The sequence below is a fragment of the Falco rusticolus genome, chromosome 3 (genome assembly GCF_015220075.1).
Source record: "Falco rusticolus isolate bFalRus1 chromosome 3, bFalRus1.pri, whole genome shotgun sequence".
Classification (NCBI taxonomy): Eukaryota; Metazoa; Chordata; class Aves; order Falconiformes; family Falconidae; genus Falco; species Falco rusticolus.
Window position 1 is genome coordinate 57,606,715 of NC_051189.1, and position 20,115 is coordinate 57,626,829.

A 20,115-nucleotide genomic window follows, 5' to 3' on the forward strand; every position below is an offset into this window, starting at 1 on the left:
TTCTGTCACCCACTACAGGTAAATTTCATCAACTATATGGAAGTTTTAGTGAATATGTTATAAGAAATAAATCCCTTGGAATTCAGATGCTTTAGATATTGTGCATTTAAAAAAAAAGACAAAAGCCATCTTCCTCAAGTAATTGAATTAAGTGCTCACGGTTTTTTTATCATCATTGATGTTTATTGCCATTACTTCATAGTGTATGTTGATAATGAGCTTTTTTGCAGTATAGATCTAAATTCTGCCTCCAGAGTTCTGTTAAAAATCTGAGAACACAAAACCAAAAAAAAAATCTAGATTTCATAATTGCCAACAGTACTGTCTAATTCTAATATACGCATTCTATTACTTGAAAGTAAAAGACATGAAATGTGATTTTATAAAAGATATTCTCATTAGAGAACAAGCTGCATCATAGTTGAAAGATGCAAAGCTTCACAACAGTGTTGTTGAAAACTTCAGATTTTCCATGGAGTTACTAATTTAGTATCTCTTTTTATACTTGTGTAGGTTGTAAAAATTACACATTGCCCTACTCTGCTGACTAGAGAGGGAGACAGGATTCGCAGCAATGGAAAATTTGGAGGCCTTCAGAATAAAGCTCCTCCAATGGACAAACTCAGAGGCATGGTATTTGGAGCACCCATGCCGAAACTTTACTCTACTCTCTCTGGACAGATAGGTGGGTTTATGAAGTCACGAAAATGCAAAACTTCCAAAATTATATTGCTTTCCTATGTTTGTTATTCTCTTCTGTAATACAGAAAGGAAAACTTCAGTTTAGCATAAAGTTATTTTAAGAAATATGACCTGTACAGTGTCCTATTTATGAATTTCCCTTTTCTTAAAAGCTTATAGCTATTATATTTCCTGAAAGAAGAAATAATAATCATGAGATATTCCCCCTTTTTCTTAGTCTTATTAAAAAAAAGAGTATAAGCAGTGGTAAACATTCAAACAACAGGTATAAGAAGCTTGAGCTGATGAAATTCCAGCATCCTTGAAAAACAAAATTTCAGGTCTTTCTCCCCCAGAAACACCATACATCAATTCAGAATTTCTTACTGTGCAAGTAAGCTCTGTGAAGCAGTAGTAGAAAAATTCCTGTTCTCATCAGTAGTGCACAACGTCTACATTATTTCCATAGCATGAAGATACCTTATATTTCCTGCGAGATCATTTACATTTCATGATGTGTTTGGATTCTTCCTTTCAGAATAAAGGCTATAAATTAAGTCAAAAGATGGCAGCTTCTGACATGTAACGGCTGACCTGACTGATCTGTAAAACATTCAAAAGTCTTATTCACAAAGAAGGTTGCTCTTCAGTACTTAAAATTAGTTTTTCTGTAACAGTATGCCTAGAACTGTGCAATGAAGAGAGGTGGGGGGAGAACAAGAGAACACATGCACCTATTGGAGTAGCTTTTATATATGAGCAAACAACTAAACCTTGACCTTGAAGGAGAAGAAAAGACTAAAAAGATCTTCCCTAGGCATTTCAGTAAAAATATATTACATGGAGGAAAAACACAGTAAGCGTTTCAGCTACAGGCTGAAATGTGTTGGTTTTAGCACACTTCATGTTCGTCTATCAACACATTTTCCATTGTTGAACTCCATTATTAGCCAACGTGAATTATATTGGAATTGTCTATAATTTAGTACAGGAAGAACCATGGTAGAGAAGGGCATGTTTTAATTACACTTGGATAGTTACTAGGCATTTAAACAATTAGTAGTGAAATTCCATATAAAGGACAGCACCTCATTGCACAAGACTTGTTTTGAACTGAATTCCAGCTGTAACATTAGTTCTGACTTGCTCTTCTTCTATGTTTGTAGCATAAAAGAAAAGTGGTTACTTAAACTGTGATTACACTGACAAGGTATTTCTAAAATAAACTGTGCTAAGAATTTACAGTGCCTTTTTTCAGTATGCAGTAACTAATCTGTGTGGATGTTTTCACCCCGTGGCAAACGTAAGATAATTTAGTGTTCAGTTAAGCTTTGTGCAAGCTACCTCATCTTCACGACAAAGTAAAATAAATGAATCTGGGCTAATATGCTTGAACCCTTTCTTGACATATATATTTAGTGCCTGGACAAAGAAAAATTCTTGATCCCATCTTAAAAGAGGAACAAAGTTTGTCAGCAAAATATGCTCTTGTTTACCTGGGTCTGCTGCTGTCTCCTTATGGAAATTTCCATAGATGGGATGAAGTGAAACTCAGTAAATGTTCTCTGGTCCACAGGATGGACTAGGTTTCAAGTCAGTAATACAAGCTTCAGCTTTGTAGCACTAAAAGCAAAACATCCTACAAGCACACAATGGCATCAAAGTAGAGAATTCAGTTTGGAGCGCACACAAGTGACAACATGTGTAAAGAAATACCTGTTTGCCACATAATTTTCAGAGTTCACTGGTACTTTACTGTGACCTAAGATAAGGGCTCAGAAAGAAAAGAGGAAGCAAAATATTGGATGTGAGTTAGTTTGGGGTTTTTTTCCCCAATCTGTCTTTACAGTCATTTTAAGAACAGCCACTGGTCCACTATAAGTTTGGGTGTTTGGGGTTTTTTTTAAGTACTGCTTTTGAAAGATGTTTTCTTCTGAATCTTATGCATTGTCTGCATTGTAATTGGGTAGCCTTCTAAATCAAAGTGACCACTTATTTACAGTTCTGTATTTTATTCTCAATTAGATCTTCTTCAGCAATACCGTGCAGCAGTGGTGAAACTTGATAGTGTGAATAAGGACCTTGATTTACATTTGCAGTCACTTAACACTCCAGAAATGCTAAAGAAAAAACAGGAACTTGCCGAACAAGAGAAAAGCCTCAAGCTAATAGAACAAAAATTGGGTAGGTTATTGTATTATGGCTTTGGTGACCTAAAAGAGAGGTGTTACCTGCATCCAGGTGTGTTCTACTATTACAAACTAACAAGTTCAAACTATGAAGGAAGATTGTTAAAATTAAGAGCTTAGAGATGTCTCATTTTAGGGAAAGACTAGAAAAATTATATGTAGTATGATGCTGTGGATATTACCTGGACTAGCACTGCCCTGTAATGTGATCAGATAATAAAAATGTAGTCAGTGTCTTGTGAACGTGAAACTATGATCTTACTAATAGGAGATTATATAACTATTGGTCTGGCTGGCCCAGTGTTACACAACATTGCCATTCTTTTTGAAATGACAGCATAGTAAAACGCTGAATTGCTTTTGCTAAGGAAACACAATCAAAACATTGTACTACAAAAGAAGCACCCCTAATTCTGCAAGGATAGTGTTTCTGAGTTATAAATTGTTTTTATTTCAATATCAAATAATTTATGATATTTCAGAATATATTTTAAAAACTATTTATTCTGTGACAACCATAAATAAAGCAAATGGTTTTACCTGTCATCTTTGAACTCGGTTTCAGATATAAGGTAACGATAAAATTTGTGGCATGTCTAAAACTTCAAAGGTTCAACACTGCTGTTGTTGGGCTCATTTATAACCAATAGGATTAATATTTTAAAAAAAAAAATTGTTCTTTCTTACAACTTTTTCATAGGTATGACTCCATCAGATAAAGTCACTGAATCATTGCTTCAGCCTATAATGTTAGATATGTCTGACACCCCCATCCCTCCCAAAAGAATGCGAAGAGACTCAGTAAAAAAGTTGTATAGGTGAGTCTGTTCCGAATCTGGTCATTACTTTACCATGTCTTGGATTCAAAGCAAAAACTAGTTTGGTGGGGTTTTTTTGCATTGGAGATTTTTCTTTTAATTCATACTTGTATACAGCAACTAACAACTAATACAGTTTGCATAAGGCTGATTTTCAAGGTAATTTTTATTTCCATTACATTTTCTGCTGTTATTTAAGCTTGATAAAAAAATTTGTTTGCTAATTCTAATTTTGTTTCTCTTCATGAAGTCATTGATGGGGATCTTTATGCATTCATGTTCCCTGTATTTTCTGGTATATTCAACTCTGTTACACCCCAGAAATACTTGAGATAGCTTAGTCTGTGAACTTTTCTAAGGTTCTGTGTCAGATAGTGGGCAGATGAACAGAGAAAGAACTGTATGAGGTGAGCTGGTGTAAAGTAACACAGTCTAGTTAACGCTGTAGTACACTGTGTTAACTATACTGTGTTAAATACTTTACGCCAGTATTTATCTCTTTACCTGTGAATCTGCTTCTACATTGCCTCTGTGGCTATTGAGTATTTGTGTACACACACACACACACAAAATGATCAGGGAAATCTGTAAGTCTGTATCTTTAAAATGACATGGAGCTTACTTTTCCATTTCTCATGTCTCTCCTTATGACTGCGTCATTGTCTTTGCTGAACTATGGTCGTGTTTTTTAGATTATTTAAATCTTACTCTGTTGTATTCTGCAAATCTCAGAATGAGTTTTCACTATATTACTAGGTATCTCAATTATTTATATTTTTTATTTTCATTTTTTTATTCATATGTAGTACACATGAAGTGTGGGGGGTTTTGTGTTTTTTTGAAGTGATTATGTCTTTAATATTAATCTGATGCTATTCCTCATTTTAACTAAATATTTACAAGAATAAGCTGTACACAAACACAGGGTTTACAATAGTTATACTAGTGGGAGCTCTGTGCTTTTGCATCTATTATATCCGTTATACCAAAAAATATAAAAATTAAACAAAAGTGTGTGTCTTTATATATACACGTATATATAAAAGGGCCTGGTTTATAAGCTACCGTGCTTTTTTTTTTTTTTTTTAGCTCAGAAGAATGGATCTCCTCTCCCCAAAAGAAGCAGCAGCTGCAACAGCAACTGCTGCCAGTAGCCCCTTCAGAACTTAATGGAACTTCACGAAAGAGAAAGGCATAGACTTGATGAGACTTGTTGGAAATAGCTATGTATTGAAAATGTGAATACATTCAGTTAAAGAAAATTTTCATGTTGTATAACCCATTACTATGAAGATTTTTATACTGATAGGAGATATACATGTATTTCAGTTAGTAGTAACAAAAATGTTTAACGATGATAGCCTAATTTTTGTATAGTTAATTTTCATTTCTAAAAGCTTTCAGAGTTTTTATGTTCATGTGTGAAAAAAAAGTTTAAAATATATCCTTTTTTATTTATGGAAAAAAACCAATCTTTTCAATAAAACTGTTTCAGTGCAAAGCACTGCCAATATCATCATCAATTGTAATAATTAAATCAATAGATTGTGCCATGAAATGAGATTTTAACTTAAAAAGCAACCCAGGCTGTCTTGGAAGAGAACATTCTGGACTGTTCTTTTTTGATGGATGAGCTGTCGAGGTAATACCACTTTAAAAGGGAAGGTTCGAGCAGTGACATACTGACTTCTAACCACAGCCATTTGTAGAGTCTAGAAGTTAACAACAAGCCAGCATCTGAGGCCCTGGACAGAATTTTACTTTATAAGGCTGTCTCCAGCTTTAAAAAAAAAATTTATATATATATATATATAAAAAAAAAAATCTTGATTCTGTTTCCTTCTAAAAATACCTAAAGAAAATTTAAGTCTTCTGTGGCTTAAGAAACATAATCTTAAAATGCTGGAGAAAGTAGTCAACAGGTAAATGAGGCCAAACAAAAGGAAAGGAGAGTCACAAGTCACTTCTACTGATCTGCATGACAAGGATTTTAGTAATGTGCAGGGCAGAAAAGGGCCAGGCATGATTAAAGATACAATTTCAGCCAGGGTCAGAGTGAGCAGCTGGAAATAGGCTTGATTGGATGAAAAAGATAGGGAAGAGTAGAAAGCTAAACTTGAGACAGTATAAAACTGTAAGTTGAAGCTATGTAAATACATAACTGGAGAAGGCATTCAAGGGGACTTGGTCCAGTCATTTGACAGGGGGGCAGGGAGAATGAAACAAACTTGTCCTTGGTGAACGAAGTTGTGAGCATTCAGAGCAGGTCTAGCTCACTAAGGTGTGTATGTTTGGTGATGCAGAAACAGCAATGCTCCATGATATTTGAAAAGTCCTGGCAGTCAGGCAAAGACTCTATTAACTGGAAAATAGGAAACATCACACACATTTTAAAAAAAGAATAGAAAGGGGGACCCTGGGAGCTACAGCCCTGTCAGCCTCACCTCTGTGCCTGGGAAGATCACAGAACAGATCGTCCTAGAAGCTACATTGATATAAAAAATCAGAGTTTCCGATCCCCCTTGCTTTCTGGCACTCCTTGCTAAGGCGGGAGGCTAGGTGTGGCTGGGCCAGGCTTCCAAGATAAAACTCAATAATGAGTCGTTATTAAGCAGGTATTTTTTTATTTGCAGTGCTGGTTGCATAAGGAATCACGCCTCCTAGTATGCACACCCTGGCTCCAGTTCTCACTGTTCTTATGCTACAATCTAATACGTATGCATAACATTTCCTGGAAAACTAATACATATTCAAACCACTTCCCCAAAATTATTTACATATTTTTCCACCTCGTGCATGTGTGCGGCCACCTCTGAGGGTCTTCTGGTGAAGGCTTGGAGTCTTTGTCTGCATAAACTGTCAAGCTGGGGTCTCTTGCATAAGCATGGCTCATTTCTACTGGTTTAAAAACTTGTTATCCTATTCTTCTGAAACACACCATCCTGTTCTCTAGTGACAGAAAACTTGTATCTTCCTTTGCAGTGCTTGTTTACCATTGTCCAAGGTTATCTCTGACATACCCTTACAGTTCTACAGCCCCCAGTCTAAGCTCCCAGACACAATTAAGTAGCAACTAGGTATTTCTCTACATTCTACGTACGTTAGCACATTGTACAAAGGTTACTTAACTGCCAACTCACCAAAGTTGACCGGTCTCTTATTCTTTTAACCCTTACGTATCAACATGGTGGGCAGGGAGGCAATTTGAGACAGCCAGCATGGCTTCCCCAAGGGCAGGTCCTACCTAACGAACCTAGTGGCCTTCTGCGATGGAGTGACTACCTCAGTGTATAAGGGAAGAGCTACAGATGTCGTCTGTCTGGACTTCTGTAAGGCCTTTGACATGGTCCCTCACAACATCCTTCTCTCTAAACTGGAGAGAGACAGTTTTGATGAATGAACTGTTTGGTGGATGAGGAACTGGTTGGATGGTCACATGCAGAGGGTAGTGGTTGACGGTTCAATGTCCAGATGGAGACTGGTGACAAGTGGTGTCCCTCAGGAGTCCATATTGGGATGAGTACTGTGAAGTGTCTTCACCAATGACAGTGGGATCAAGCGTGCGTGCCCTCGGCAAGTCTGCAGATGACAGCAGGCTGAGTGGTGTGCTTGACATGCCTGAGGATGCCATCCAGCAGGACCTGGACAAACTCGAGTGGCCCACGTGAACCTCATGAAGTTCATCAAAGCCAAGTGCAAGGTTCTGCAGTTGGGTCAGGGTATCAACACAGGCTGGGGGATGAAGGGATTGAGGGCAGCCCTGTGGAGAAGGCTCGGGGGGACCGCTGGGTGAAAAGCTGGACCTAAACCAGCAATGCACGCTGGCAGCCCAGACAGCCAAACGTACCCTGGGCTGCACCAGAAGAAGCGTGGCCAGCGGGTCGAGGGAGGCGGTTCGGCCCCTCTGCCCCGCTCTGGTGAGACCCCACCGCAGCGCTGTTCCAGCTCTGGGGCCTCGGCACTGGAAGGGACAGGGACCTGCTGGGGCGGGTCCGGAGGAGGGACACAAACATGGTCAGAGGGCTGGAACACCTCTCCTGTGAGGGAAAGCTGGGACAGCTGAGGCTGCTCAGCCTGGAGAAGGGAAGGCTCCGGGGAGACCTTATTGTGGCCTTCCAGTGCCTAAAGGGGGCTTGTAAGGGAGATGGGGACAGGCTCTTCAGTAGGGCCTGTTGCGCTAGCACAAGGGATTATGGTTTTAAACTAAAACAGGGTAGATTCAGACTAGATGTATGGAAGACATTTTTTACTATTAGGGTGGTGAAACACTGGAAGACGTTTTCCCAGAGAGGTGGTAGATGCTCCCACCCCTGGAGATATTCAAGGTCAGCCTGGACAGGCTCTGAGCAACCTGATCTAATTAAAAGATGTTGCAGATTGTTTCAGGTGGGGTTGTGTAGAGGAATAGTAGAGGAATGAAGATGGGTTAATTGACATTGATAATGTACAGCTGTGGGCTGGCTTCAGGGGTGGCAGGTTGGCTGATGTGGATAATGCGCAGCTGTGGCTGGTTCCTGCTAAGTAGTTAAATAGCTCTAAGGGGTATGAAAGAGGAGCACTGGATGAAGAGAGACCTGGAAGAAGCAGAGGGAGGAGAGAGGGAGAGAGAGAGTGCCCTGAATGCAGGGGAGGCCCCAGGAGAAGAAGGGGGCCCGGAGAAGGATGCAGCAGGGGCAAGAAGCAGGGTGGACTGGCCTGAAGAGGATGGAGAAACAGCACGAACAGTAGATGAACTGTTGAAACCTTGTGGGGGATTGGTGGCTGTGCCAGGGCAAGGTGTGGGAGCTACTTATTGAAGTTAACCTGGTATGGGGTGGTAAAAGCCTTGTTGCAGCTGGCTGGTTTTGATAGTGCTGCAACAGGGTTGGACTAGGTGACCTTTTAAGGTCCCTTCCAACCCAAACCATTCTGTGGTTCTATGGTTCAGTTGAAGAACTCGGTTTTACTTGATGCTGCTCAGGTGTTTAAAGATTCATTACAAATTAATTGTTTGGGCAAATATTACATCATTCCAGCAGTCAGTTTGCTTCAGACTTTGCATTCTTTCTTTTTGTTGTTAATCCTAACAGTCATTTTCTCCTGGTACCTTCATCTTCCTCATCACGGTTTGTATTTTCTGACTCTTCAAGAGTGCTTTTATCTTACTTCCTTTTTGTTTTCCATGTGATAGCAGCAGTCAGCATTGTTTTTAAAGATTGGTTTGCTTGTTTTTTCCCCAATCCCTTTTCCTAGCTAGTGTAACAGGGGTTCTTAATCAAAGACTTTTATGATTATAGCATGTGGCTGAGGTTGCGGTGGTGTCATTTCATGGACATTTAATAAAGCCTTAGTAAGGCACCATCATTAAAATGTGGTCCGCTTTCATGCATAAACATTTTCTCCCAATAAATTGTCCTCCCACCTTTTTTTTCCATATTTGGGAAAGAAAGCCACTTCCAATTGCATTTCATTAGCACACAGAAACGTTTCCACTGAGGCAGCCATCACAGAAGAGATCTCCAGTCAATTCCTTTTCACCTGTCAGAATGCAGTCCAGCACAAGAGAAGCCAAATTACTTCTAGTATTTTTTTATTTTAAAAGTCTGCTTATCCTCTGGGAATTAAAACACATTTTACTGATGGTAGCAGTAACAGTATCTTTCCGTATAACATAGCTGCTAGGCTCCCTTTCTGCCTGTTGCTGGAAAGGGTGTATCCAGTGATTTTGACATTCCTGCCACACCAGATCATCTCCCCACGCTTCAGCAACAGGGATCATTTCTGCTTCATAAAAAGTATAGGCACGTGTATGTGCGTACACACAAAAAGATATGTATGTATATGCATACATATAGTTCCTCTTCTATTTTATTTATTTTATTTCCATAAACAGGCTCTTCCACACTCACTGCGACTATGGAAATGCATGAAATTCCAGCAGAGCTACTGTGCTGACTAGGTGTACTTTAGCTGCTCTCTCTGCCTGTGCTGCATGTCTTTGCCACAAAACGGTTCCAAGAAACACCGCAACCTCAGCTTTAGCAAGCAAAACTTATATGAAAAATGTGTGCAAGTAAACTAATCGAATACAATTTCATTTTAAGCCACCCTATAAGTAAAACTAAGGAAAATTTTCAGATATTGGAGGCAAACAAGAAGCACCATGAATTTTGCAAATATATTAGTTCCACAAGTTTTACTGTGTTTAATGTATGTTAATGGGTTCTTGCATCTCAGTATTTTTTATAGGACTGGGTATTTGTGAAGGCTCTAAAGCAATCACCACTCATTCCTTTGTGAGCAATTATTTTATAGCATGCTAGCTGTTTACAACTACAACATTTAGGCCCTGTTTGTATGCACACAATCAATCACACATGTAGTTTGCAACAGAAATGGACCACAAATAATAGACCTTTGTTTGATTTGCCAAAATTGAAAATATTTTACAACACCAGAACTATTTGTTTCACAGTCTTACATAAGAACAAATTATGTAAGATAGGGTTTTTTGTTTGTTTCATCTAGTAACATAGGCCAAGAATTTTTGCCTAAACTATATACTAGTCACTTTTCTTAGCAAAGGAATGTTATGTTCTAATTGCTTAAGGACATTTAGCAGGCTCTTATTTCCTATCGTACACAAATTTGCATTCATGCATAATTTCTAGAACACAAAAACTGCTTTATTTTCCCCCAATGTACTTACAAGTTTGGAAGAATGGTGAACCAAGCAACTGACTGCAGGAACCTCTCATTCATCATTTTTCACAGAAACTTGGTAAGCTAAAAAGTTACTGAATAAAAAACTGGGCTATTGAATTAAAAGTTGCTGCTACTTTGTTTAATGAAAATGATCCCAAAAAACCTAAAAGTTAACTTTCTGCAGTAAACAGCTAGTGAAAACATTATTTCATATTACATGCAGCTCCTGCTTTTAGCATGTTCTTACAGCGAGCCCAAAATACAGTAGAGAAATGAAATAGTGGTTTCATAAAATTAGTAGTTAATTAAAAGCTCCTTCATAAACAGGCAAGGTGGACTGATGTGCTACTCCTCTTTGTCTTACTTTCAAGACCCTGTCTTTTTAACTCTAAGGGGTTTTTAGCATGTGCATGCCCCTGTGTGCAGGTATAATATCGACTTCAATTAACAGCTGCTGTGTTGGAAGATACAGATCTCAGGTCCAGCTCCAACCAAGCTGGAAGAGCTGGTTGTGCAAAAGGAAGATTCATGACAGCCTGAGGAATGCAGTGAAAAGAATTCTTCTGAAACAATGGAGGAGGCCATTCTACAAGTTGCTCAAGAGCTTCTTTTCTTCAGCAGAGTCCTGAGGCAATTCCAGGACAGAGGATGTCCTGTGAAAAGTGAGAAGGGATGGTTAGAAGTCCTCTTAACATTAGGGAGCTCTGGCAGAAGCAGTCATGAGAGTAGTTTTAGTAATGCATACCAGAGCTAACTCAGTGAGGGAAATCAAAGCAAAGCTGCTGATGTGGAAGCACACTGAAGGCTGGTGCACACGCAAGAATCCTCACGTGCTGAAATTGAGCCTGCTTCTGTTGCAAATGGTAATTTTGGCAGATAAATTGGCTACAGAGATCTCCGGTACAGCAACTTTATCTTCCACACCTGAATTGACCCGAAGGCATACAACAAGGCTGGTTGAGTCAAACTGCTGCAACAGTGTGGTAAAGATGGGGATGGGTTAGATCAGTTACTGAGTTACGGTGTGTTTCTGTTGCAGTGTGTTGTTAGACAGACATGTGGAAGCTTGCAACTAATCATGTCCTTCACTGGCATTTTAACCATGGTTTTGAAGTTTGTAATTACATCCTTCAGATGCCAAAGGCAGTTTATTGTCATGCACAGCATAAAAAGAAAAGTCTCTCTGAAAGCGGACAGTCAGGCCAAGACAATTATCCAGCTGGACTCTGGGTGGTGTTTTTATCTACCTGCAGAACTGAGCCCGTCTGGGAGCCAGCGTCAGAGCATCCAACCTGTATGAGATTTGAACATTCGTGTCCTCCTTACTCTGCAAGCACCGTGAGGCCAACAGGAACGCTGGCGAAGGGCTGTACTTGTCTCACACTGCACAAAGCCAAAAGGGTCTTTACTTTTTCCTCTTGACTGTTACTGGGAGTAAACTTGTGGTGCTGGTAGAGTCTCTCCCTTCCACAAAACTTTGCTGCCCATATGTGCCAAGATGTTTCAAATATAAACGAGTCCTCAGAGAAGTCCGAATGGAGGAGTGTGTGGCAGGGAAAGGGGAAGTGTGGAAGTGATGGAAGTAGCTTAAGGTATCAGACATCACTTTTTCACATCTCTCAAAAGGAGACCTGACATTCATTAGACCTCTGGTTGTTGTTGGATGCTTCCAAGACTGAAGCAGCTTGAGGTTAAAGATGGACAAGCCATAGAGGCTACTGGCAGATGACTTCAAGAGCTTCCAAGAGACTCAGCTCTGTGGTAGGAGTTCCCTACAATTAGATGCTGATAGCACAGAGAAGACAAGCAGGAAACCAGAAATGGTTAGAGGTCCTGAAAATAAAACCCCCAGGTATGCTAAGTATACAAGAAGTAACGTGAAAGCTGAACTGAGGAGATGGATATGTCCATCAACACGAGAGAGAGTTACTGGGGTAGATATATGGGCGACCTCACCAGCAAGGCTCCTAAAGCTGATTTCTGTTTCCACGCCGACAGGTAGGTGTAGGTTCAGGATTCTAGATTATACATTGCAAAACCTCTACGTAGAGTATTGCAACTTATGCCAAATATCTTGTCCCAAAAGACTTTTTCTGGGCCGCTTTTCCTGACAATTGTGATCACATAACTGCCCTGCATTGCTGAAAGATCAGGGAGACAATCATTTTTAAACAGGGTTTGGTGGTACAGTAAACCATTTTTCTTATGGGAAAGAAAACTCTGATTTTTTTAGACTTTGTATCTTCCTTGTGGGATTTTTTTGTGGCTCCCAGAGACATCTAATCCCCAGTTAATCAACCACCCACTGAATCACACCGTGGGAACATATGTTCTAGGATATGCAAGTCCAAGTAATTTTTTATGTTAATATTTCAGAAGTGTAAGCAGCATTTTCTAGAAAATTAAGTTAAGTGGGCTTGGAGAAAAAGAAATAACCACGGATATATGCAGATATACTTCATGTGCTTTCCATACAAAATGTCAGGTATTCTGGAGAAGAGTTGCTCCTTATATATTCATACACCAATTCTTAAATCCCATAAATACATTTAAAATGTGCATGTTGAATTTTTTTTTCCTGAAGCGCTCTACTTTCTCTTGTCTTAGAATGGTAATATGTATGACTTCTGGTGTAAAGAAAGATTGGAAAGATTATTTTAACCAAATGTGTTGAAGTGCAAATAACAAATGAACTTTTGAACTCTTTTGCACTCTTTGAGGGTCTGGAGGGGTCTCTGCCAGGCTTTGAGAAAGAGCAGAATGCGGATGCTTTTGTTAGAAATTTGGCTAATAGAATTATCTGGAATTAACATGGTTTATTCAGATGTGTACATATTCCAACTTTTACTTTTAGGGTGCTACTAAGGAAATTCATTCATGGTTCGTGATATTGAATCAAATGGTGTATTTTCACATTGGGGTGGTGAGGGTTTTTTCTTTACTTTTACAGATGGATTTTCTCAATAAAAAAACCATATTTTCAAGTGATCTGTCAGAATTCTCTCATACCTCAGATACTCTTGCACTCAGTGCATAAGAAAACTAGCATAGCCATAAAACAAAGGATATTTGCAATGTATTTGGTTTGGGGCCCAGCTTATCACTTCAAACTGGATTTCTCTTGAATAAGCGTTACCCAGTTTCTCTTCTGAAAGTCTCCTGTATGTGAGAGAGTAACAGTGACCCTGTGTCAAATGCATGATAATATTATCAAAATTGAAGAATCTGGGGTCAAAGAGTTTGCTGGTTAGGTCTGTTGCCAAGATTGACTGTTCCAGATCCTTATAAAGACATGCTGACACATCTATGCAGTGTGTCAAGGACCTGGTGATATGAAACATTTTCCACAGCCCTACTTGAAATGTGAGCCTTTCCTTTGTTGAAAAACTCTCCTACATATGCAGAGATTGTATGTGAAAAATAATGAAAAATATGCCATCTTTCTGGAGAGTAAGAACGTGAAAGAAATCCGGGCTCTTTTTCCTGAGCTGGCAAAGCAGAAAGTAGTTCAGTGTTCTGCACTAAAATGTGATTTTGCAAAACATTTACAACACAGTTAGATCTTTGGAAATCAGAAAGTTTATTAATTGTTACCTCGTTCTTTTGTTCTCAGCTTTCAGAGTGTTTCTGAATTTCAAAATCACAGCTATTGCTTTCAAATCTGCTCTGTTTTGGGGACCTATTTGCCATATTTTGCACGCACACTGACTGTATATCTCCCTTCACTCCTTCCAGCAGTGCTCCTGATTCCTGGGAAAGAAGGAAATTTGTGAGAACATTCCTCAAGTTTTAGGCAATGCCCATTATTGCTCTTGGAACACTTTGACAAAGCAACTACACAGAGAGAGAGATACAGATGTAGTCAAATCCTGTCAAAATTCACTTACGTGAGAAATAAATAATATTTCTCAGATTCCATAACATTTAGGGGTTTTGTCTGCATATTTTCCTTTGTCATCTTACCTTTTAAAAAAACAACTGTTTTCTAATCCTTTGCATATATATATATGTAGCTAGTAAAGATTGAGAAAGATTTGTGAGTGGTAAATTTCCTCTCAAAAGGAAAAAGAAAAACCAGAATCTTGAGGATGAAAAAAGAGCTATCGGCTTATCTCTGCCAAAGGGTCTGAAAGGCTTTGAAGATTAAGTGCTGGATGTCACGTCACACAATTAATTTCTTTCTTTCCTAAACTTCAGGTTAAGTCTGCTGGTATAAATTCCTCCAGATGGAAAATAAAGATGATTAAATAGGATTCATTCCTGTAGGCAGTGATGCAGTAGATTTCTGTGGGAGCTGCTGGCTGTTCTGTACTACTGAAAATCAAGCCATTGGATTTCCACCCTCAGAACAGAACACAACACAGTGGCTCTCTTTTGGGTACCCGTTTTTGTTCTGAGGGTGATGACGAGTAGACTTGATCTGCTCATCATTGACTGTTAACAGCTGCAAAATCTGCCTGTTTTAGATGATCTGTCATTTAGTAACCTGCACTTGAAGTTTTAAAACCAAATGCTTTCTCCCTTTTTCTTCGTTTGAAATATCAGAAAAAGAACCAACATTCTAATAATTACTAAACAGCAGCTGTGGATGGGTCCTGTCTTTTTTAACAGTCTGGTCCTCTACTAGACTGGATAAATGTCTTGACCAGAGGTAGAAGCCATCATTCATTTACATGTGTACGATTCTGAATGTTCCAAAAGTCTGTATTTTCAGCATCAGCTTGTCCATGCAGCTACATCGGATGCTAACACCTTAAAGCACAGACACAGGGGGCCAAGATTCAGGCTTCCCATCTGAAATGGCTCACAAGGTCTACAAAACTGAAAAATTGATTCCCTGTATTGTACATTCAAATGCACTGTCTGGTAGAAAAAGTAAATAAAAATGTTTATTGTGTACCTTGCCTACAGCAACTGCCTGCTAGTCTGCTGTTGGTCTAAGAACAACAGATGGGTATATTGTGCATTATCAACAGTCTCAGCTACAGCACCAACTGCACATGCACTGGTAACTTTGTACTTACTGCTTTTCCTCACTTTCACAGGCTGTGTGTGCTTCATGCAGAGCATGGAACCTCCAGAGGCCCCTTGCCTTCAAAAGGCTCAAGCCAATCTCGTCCTTAACAGCAGTGAGTTTTTGTTGTCAGTGTAATATCATTTATAACCATCTTTTGCCAATGGCAGAACAGGACCAGACCCTAGAGACAGTCTGTACAAAAGGATTGTTTTGTTTCCACCCCTGGATATGTGTCCAACCTATGTTGCAATGTTTGGCTGTGGACTTTTGTCTTCCCCTGTCCCCACCCCCCTGCTTTTTTTTTTTTTTTTTTTTTTGTTAACTGTCTGAAAAGAAAAAGTATATCTATGCAAAGGATCTAGGCTTGAATTTTAAACTGAGCTCCTCACACTTGGAATCACTAAAGCCTGGAAACAATTATGAAGCCTGAACACTTATTCTTCTCAGAATTGTGCAAGTCACCAAGAAATGAGTCAGGCATGAAGCACTGTCTGTAGATTTAGGGGGCAGCTGAAAGACAAATACCCAGTTACCACAGACTGAATTGAGGGAAAAGAAGGGAAAGTGTCTTTTACTCTAGGTTACAGCAAGTACCTGTTCTGAAAGTTTCACGCCAATAACAACCAAGATAAATGACCTCTACCAGAGAATGCTTACACACAAGGAAAATTATATCAAGTAATTGTAGAGGAAGGTTGAGCCATAAGAGAGAAGAGTGAAGAACTCTGATTCCATAATTGGATGGAGAAATTCATTAAAGTCTTTATTGCCTTCTAATATGCCACATAGTAAACAGTGCTTTCTAAGATAATCTGCATTGTAGAACAGCAACTCAGAGGACCACTGCAAGTCAGAAGCAGGTGGATAAAGACAGTAAGTTACTGCAAAGCTCTAGCAATAAAAAAAATTGGAAGACCAGCTTAAAAGTCAGGAGATTTAAGAAGTACACAGTTCTTTGCACTTGCCTTTTTGTTTCTGAGTCTGTAGGATGATTTTGAGTCAGGTTTTCAAATTACGCTCTGCAAAGGAATGCCAGAACTAACTTTTTCTTGCAATACAATCTGATGTGCTCAGATCACGCTGGAATTCCAGGAACTGGAGCTTGAATGAAAAAGCAAAATGTAGGAGATGCTGCAATACTAAAAAAAAAAATGTAAAGACAAATGAAGCACAGCAGTTAGGGAGATGAATTTTTTTTTAAAGAGAAGACTAATGGAACAAAACATATCCCATAATCTAACTATGATAAGACATTCCTCCTCCATCAGGGTTTCACTGTTGTAACAGGTAAAGTCCATTGAACTGATCAGACCTCTCTAGCAATAAAGGTCTTGGGAGCATTCCCACTTTTTCAGGGCAAAAAGGACAACTCATGAGGCAGTCTTAGGATACAGTCAGTGAAGTGGCTCTTGTGAGTTATCTAAAACTAATTGAAACCCCTTCAATTACACACAGTTGATGTTTCTAGACATTTGGCTTACTGTATATGCCCTGGATATAGATGTCATCTTCTGTGAAAGAGAACTGTCCCTGTAATTCATGCTAATCTTCTGCAGTATACTATTTGCAGTGAAATCAAAATGTAATAATTTGCAGTGACCTCCTTGACCTCTAATTAGGAAACATCCTAATATGCTTCAAATATTTTATTTTCCCCTCGTGCAGTTTAAAACTATGTCTACAGCTATAGCCTTAGCGAGGTTATTTCTATATTAATGACAAACTTCAGGGAAACAGTAGGAAGAACTGATGTGACCCATTAATTGAACGTTTGCCTTCAAGTGGTCTGCTGTTGGTAAGATTGGAAAACTGTTCAGACTGAATGGGTAGACTGATGGGAAGCAGGGTGGCATCTCACAGCAGAGATTGTTCTCTTTCTCCACAATTAAATTTGAAAGGAGAGATACGATAGCCAATATGTTTCTTAACAGCAATGACAAATGTAAGCTTTTTTTTTTTTTCTTTTGGAAAGAGCTATACAATGTGAAAGGAAAGACAGAAAGTCCCTACCCCTTCTCCTCTGCTTCCTTCCTGCTGCCTCGTTCCCCATCCCAACCTCAGCTGGCTCACAGCACTTAGCGTGGGTGCTGTTATTACTGGAACAGAGGGAATTTCATCTGACACAGAGCTTAACCACTTCCAAAACTGAAAAAGGCTATACCAATTTATGCACGATAGACACATCTGCATCTACAAATCTTTTTTCTGGCTTTAACACTGTTAATATAGCTGAAGTGGCAAAACTGCCTGTAAGGACCAGGCCTTGGCACAAAGCTGGCAACTGTGTAGCGCTGAAGACAACAGAGCTCTGGTTCTGTTTGTATCCTCTAGCATCACTGACAAGTACCTATAAAACAACAGGATTTCTTCCTTTATCATTTCTTATCCTAGACAGTAATGACCCCACCATGTTGTTCTGTAAATGGCTAAAGGGAATAAAAAGAAAAGCCTAACACCAACAGGCACAGAGGGTATTAGCAGTCCCTGACAGTTCATCCTTAACTTTTGGTTTGCATTTAACTGTCATAAAAAAGTATTTTAAATAACACTCTACAAGCCTGCAATTTTGTGCTCCTAGAAGTAAAAGCGAATGCTGTAAATAATGCCAGATGCTCTGAATTGTGTCCATGACTGAGTTCATTCTTGAACGCATGCTGCTATACATGAATTCTTCATATCTTATGTTCTCTTAAGTAAATTCTGAAACCATGAGTTCATTTTACCACTACTGCATACAGTCTTATTGTTCAGTGGAAGTATTACAGTCATTTGATTCACCGGCTTTCAGCCCACCACACAGGAAACACACCAGCAATGTTCATCACTTCTAATAACTTCTCCCTCCACCCCACCCCCCCCCATAGCCATAGCTTTTCCCAAATGATATAAAAGACACACCCTCTTTTGGAAATGGATATTTCTTTTTAGCAATAAAAGACAAATTAAAGAGGATACAAGTCTGTGGCTGATCAAGAATGCTCACCCATACAGCCTGCAGCAGGACGTGTCTGAAAGAATCAGAGGAAATGGTGTCACCAGGATGTTTTTATCTCAGGTGGGAAAAAGGAAATTCAAGACTGAGCTGGACTTATCTCACAGGTGATTTACAGATACTGCTGAAATCTCTGATGTTCTAAAATCTAAATATTTGTCAATATTTATAAATATTTACTTAGCTAAAGGATATTATGATGCAGAATGGAAATGCCGGTGGTGAGAGGGTTTAAATATGTGTTCAAATATTCCTCACTGTCTACTAATTGCAATTAAACTACATGGCTATTGCTTGTCAGGTGGCATGTATTTAAACCTACCTACCCACCTGTCCTGGTACTGGAAAGAAACAATCAACAAAGCCATCACCTGAGGAAAACACTTCTGTACTTCTCCATTCTCCAAGGACTTTGCCATCCAAGTCATGGAATTGCTTTAACCCAGCATGCCTGAACAAAAGGATATTTGATTTTGTTTAATTAAACTATTGATTTTTGCCTGAGATTTTCAAGAGAAGGTGACAGAGTGCAGCACACAATGCACACAGATAGTATCCAGTGATGTTATCTAGCAGAGGTTTGGTTGAAACAGATCTTGGGTGCTTAATCTCTAGTTCCCACAGAGATGAGGACTGTTAGCTCCCATCAAAGTTGGTAGGAGTGAGTGCTTAAATACTTCAAAGATGTTGCCCTGGGCTCATTTACATCGCTTAACTGATCAAACCAGAGCGCTGCTACCACCAGTTTATTTACTTGCAGCCCTGAGAAATTCAATACAAATGGCTTGCACAGTCATTCCTACACAATTAGGACACAATGCAAAATATTTATTGAGAATAATTTCTTGAAAATAATTTGCAGAATAACCTCTAGAATAAACACAGATAATTTTTTTTGTAAACTCTGTGAACAAAATACTTTCCTTTTTCCCAGTTTAAGATATTTCTTGGTATATTTGTCTTTGCAACCACACATCCCTTCAGAAGGTATTTAGAGTTCAGTAGTGGAACATTCACAGCCAGACTCTTCCTGGCATACAGGTATTTAGGGTTCAGTAGTGAAACATTCACAGCCAGACTCTCCCCAGCATGCAGGGGGCCTGAGGAAGAACAAACACTTTCCCCTCAGCCCCAACTAGTAGAAATTTATGTTAGAGCAGATGAAGTACAGGAAAGTACAATACAGTAAGGCATATGTGTAAATAACAAAGTTTCACAGGATTCGAGCATATGACCAGGGCAAGATGCTGCCCATCCTTACACCATGGAGCTCACCACCTCCTTTTTCCACATCTTACCTCCAATGTCTTTTTGTGCCTTATCCCCAGTTAACATTCTTGTGCATTCTCTTACGTTTTACTTCGTCTTCTTCCTTCTTTTGTTTAACTTCTCATTTTTTAAAATTGCCACCTCCTTTGAAACTCTTGGATGATAAAAAGAGAATCAAAAGCAACTGCAAAAAATGATCAGATTGTTTCCTTTGCGTTTCACACTACAACGAAACAAGATATGAATTGTCACAATACAATACTGGAGCTTACAGATGTGCTGAGAATCATAACATTTGCTGCCTGAGTCTGATCTGACTGAACTCTTTTGGGTCAAAGATACATGTTCATTTTTATGAACTGGATTGTGATAGCCTTACTATTATATAGGAAGTCCTGTTGCTTTAGTAGGTCTGCACACATAGAAGTATTAATAGCCTCATCAAGTATTTGTAGGAGGTTGCCG

General features: G+C 39.1%; 1 protein-coding gene across 6 annotated transcripts in view; it reads left to right on the plus strand.

The window, feature by feature from the left end:
* SMCHD1 (structural maintenance of chromosomes flexible hinge domain containing 1) overlaps positions 1–5,174 on the plus strand; it is a 90,941-nt gene extending 85,767 nt beyond the window's left edge. For all 6 annotated transcript variants that reach the window (XR_005102971.1, XM_037379086.1, XM_037379087.1 and 3 more), the window contains 4 exons: positions 514–685; positions 2,707–2,865; positions 3,571–3,688; positions 4,778–5,174. Coding sequence is in view for 5 of the 6 variants with exons in the window: in XM_037379086.1 (XP_037234983.1) it covers positions 514–685; positions 2,707–2,865; positions 3,571–3,688; positions 4,778–4,886 (558 nt within the window). In the remaining variant the exon portion in view is untranslated. The remainder of the gene's footprint in view (positions 1–513; positions 686–2,706; positions 2,866–3,570; positions 3,689–4,777) is intronic.
* Positions 5,175–20,115: the final 14,941 nt, after the last annotated feature.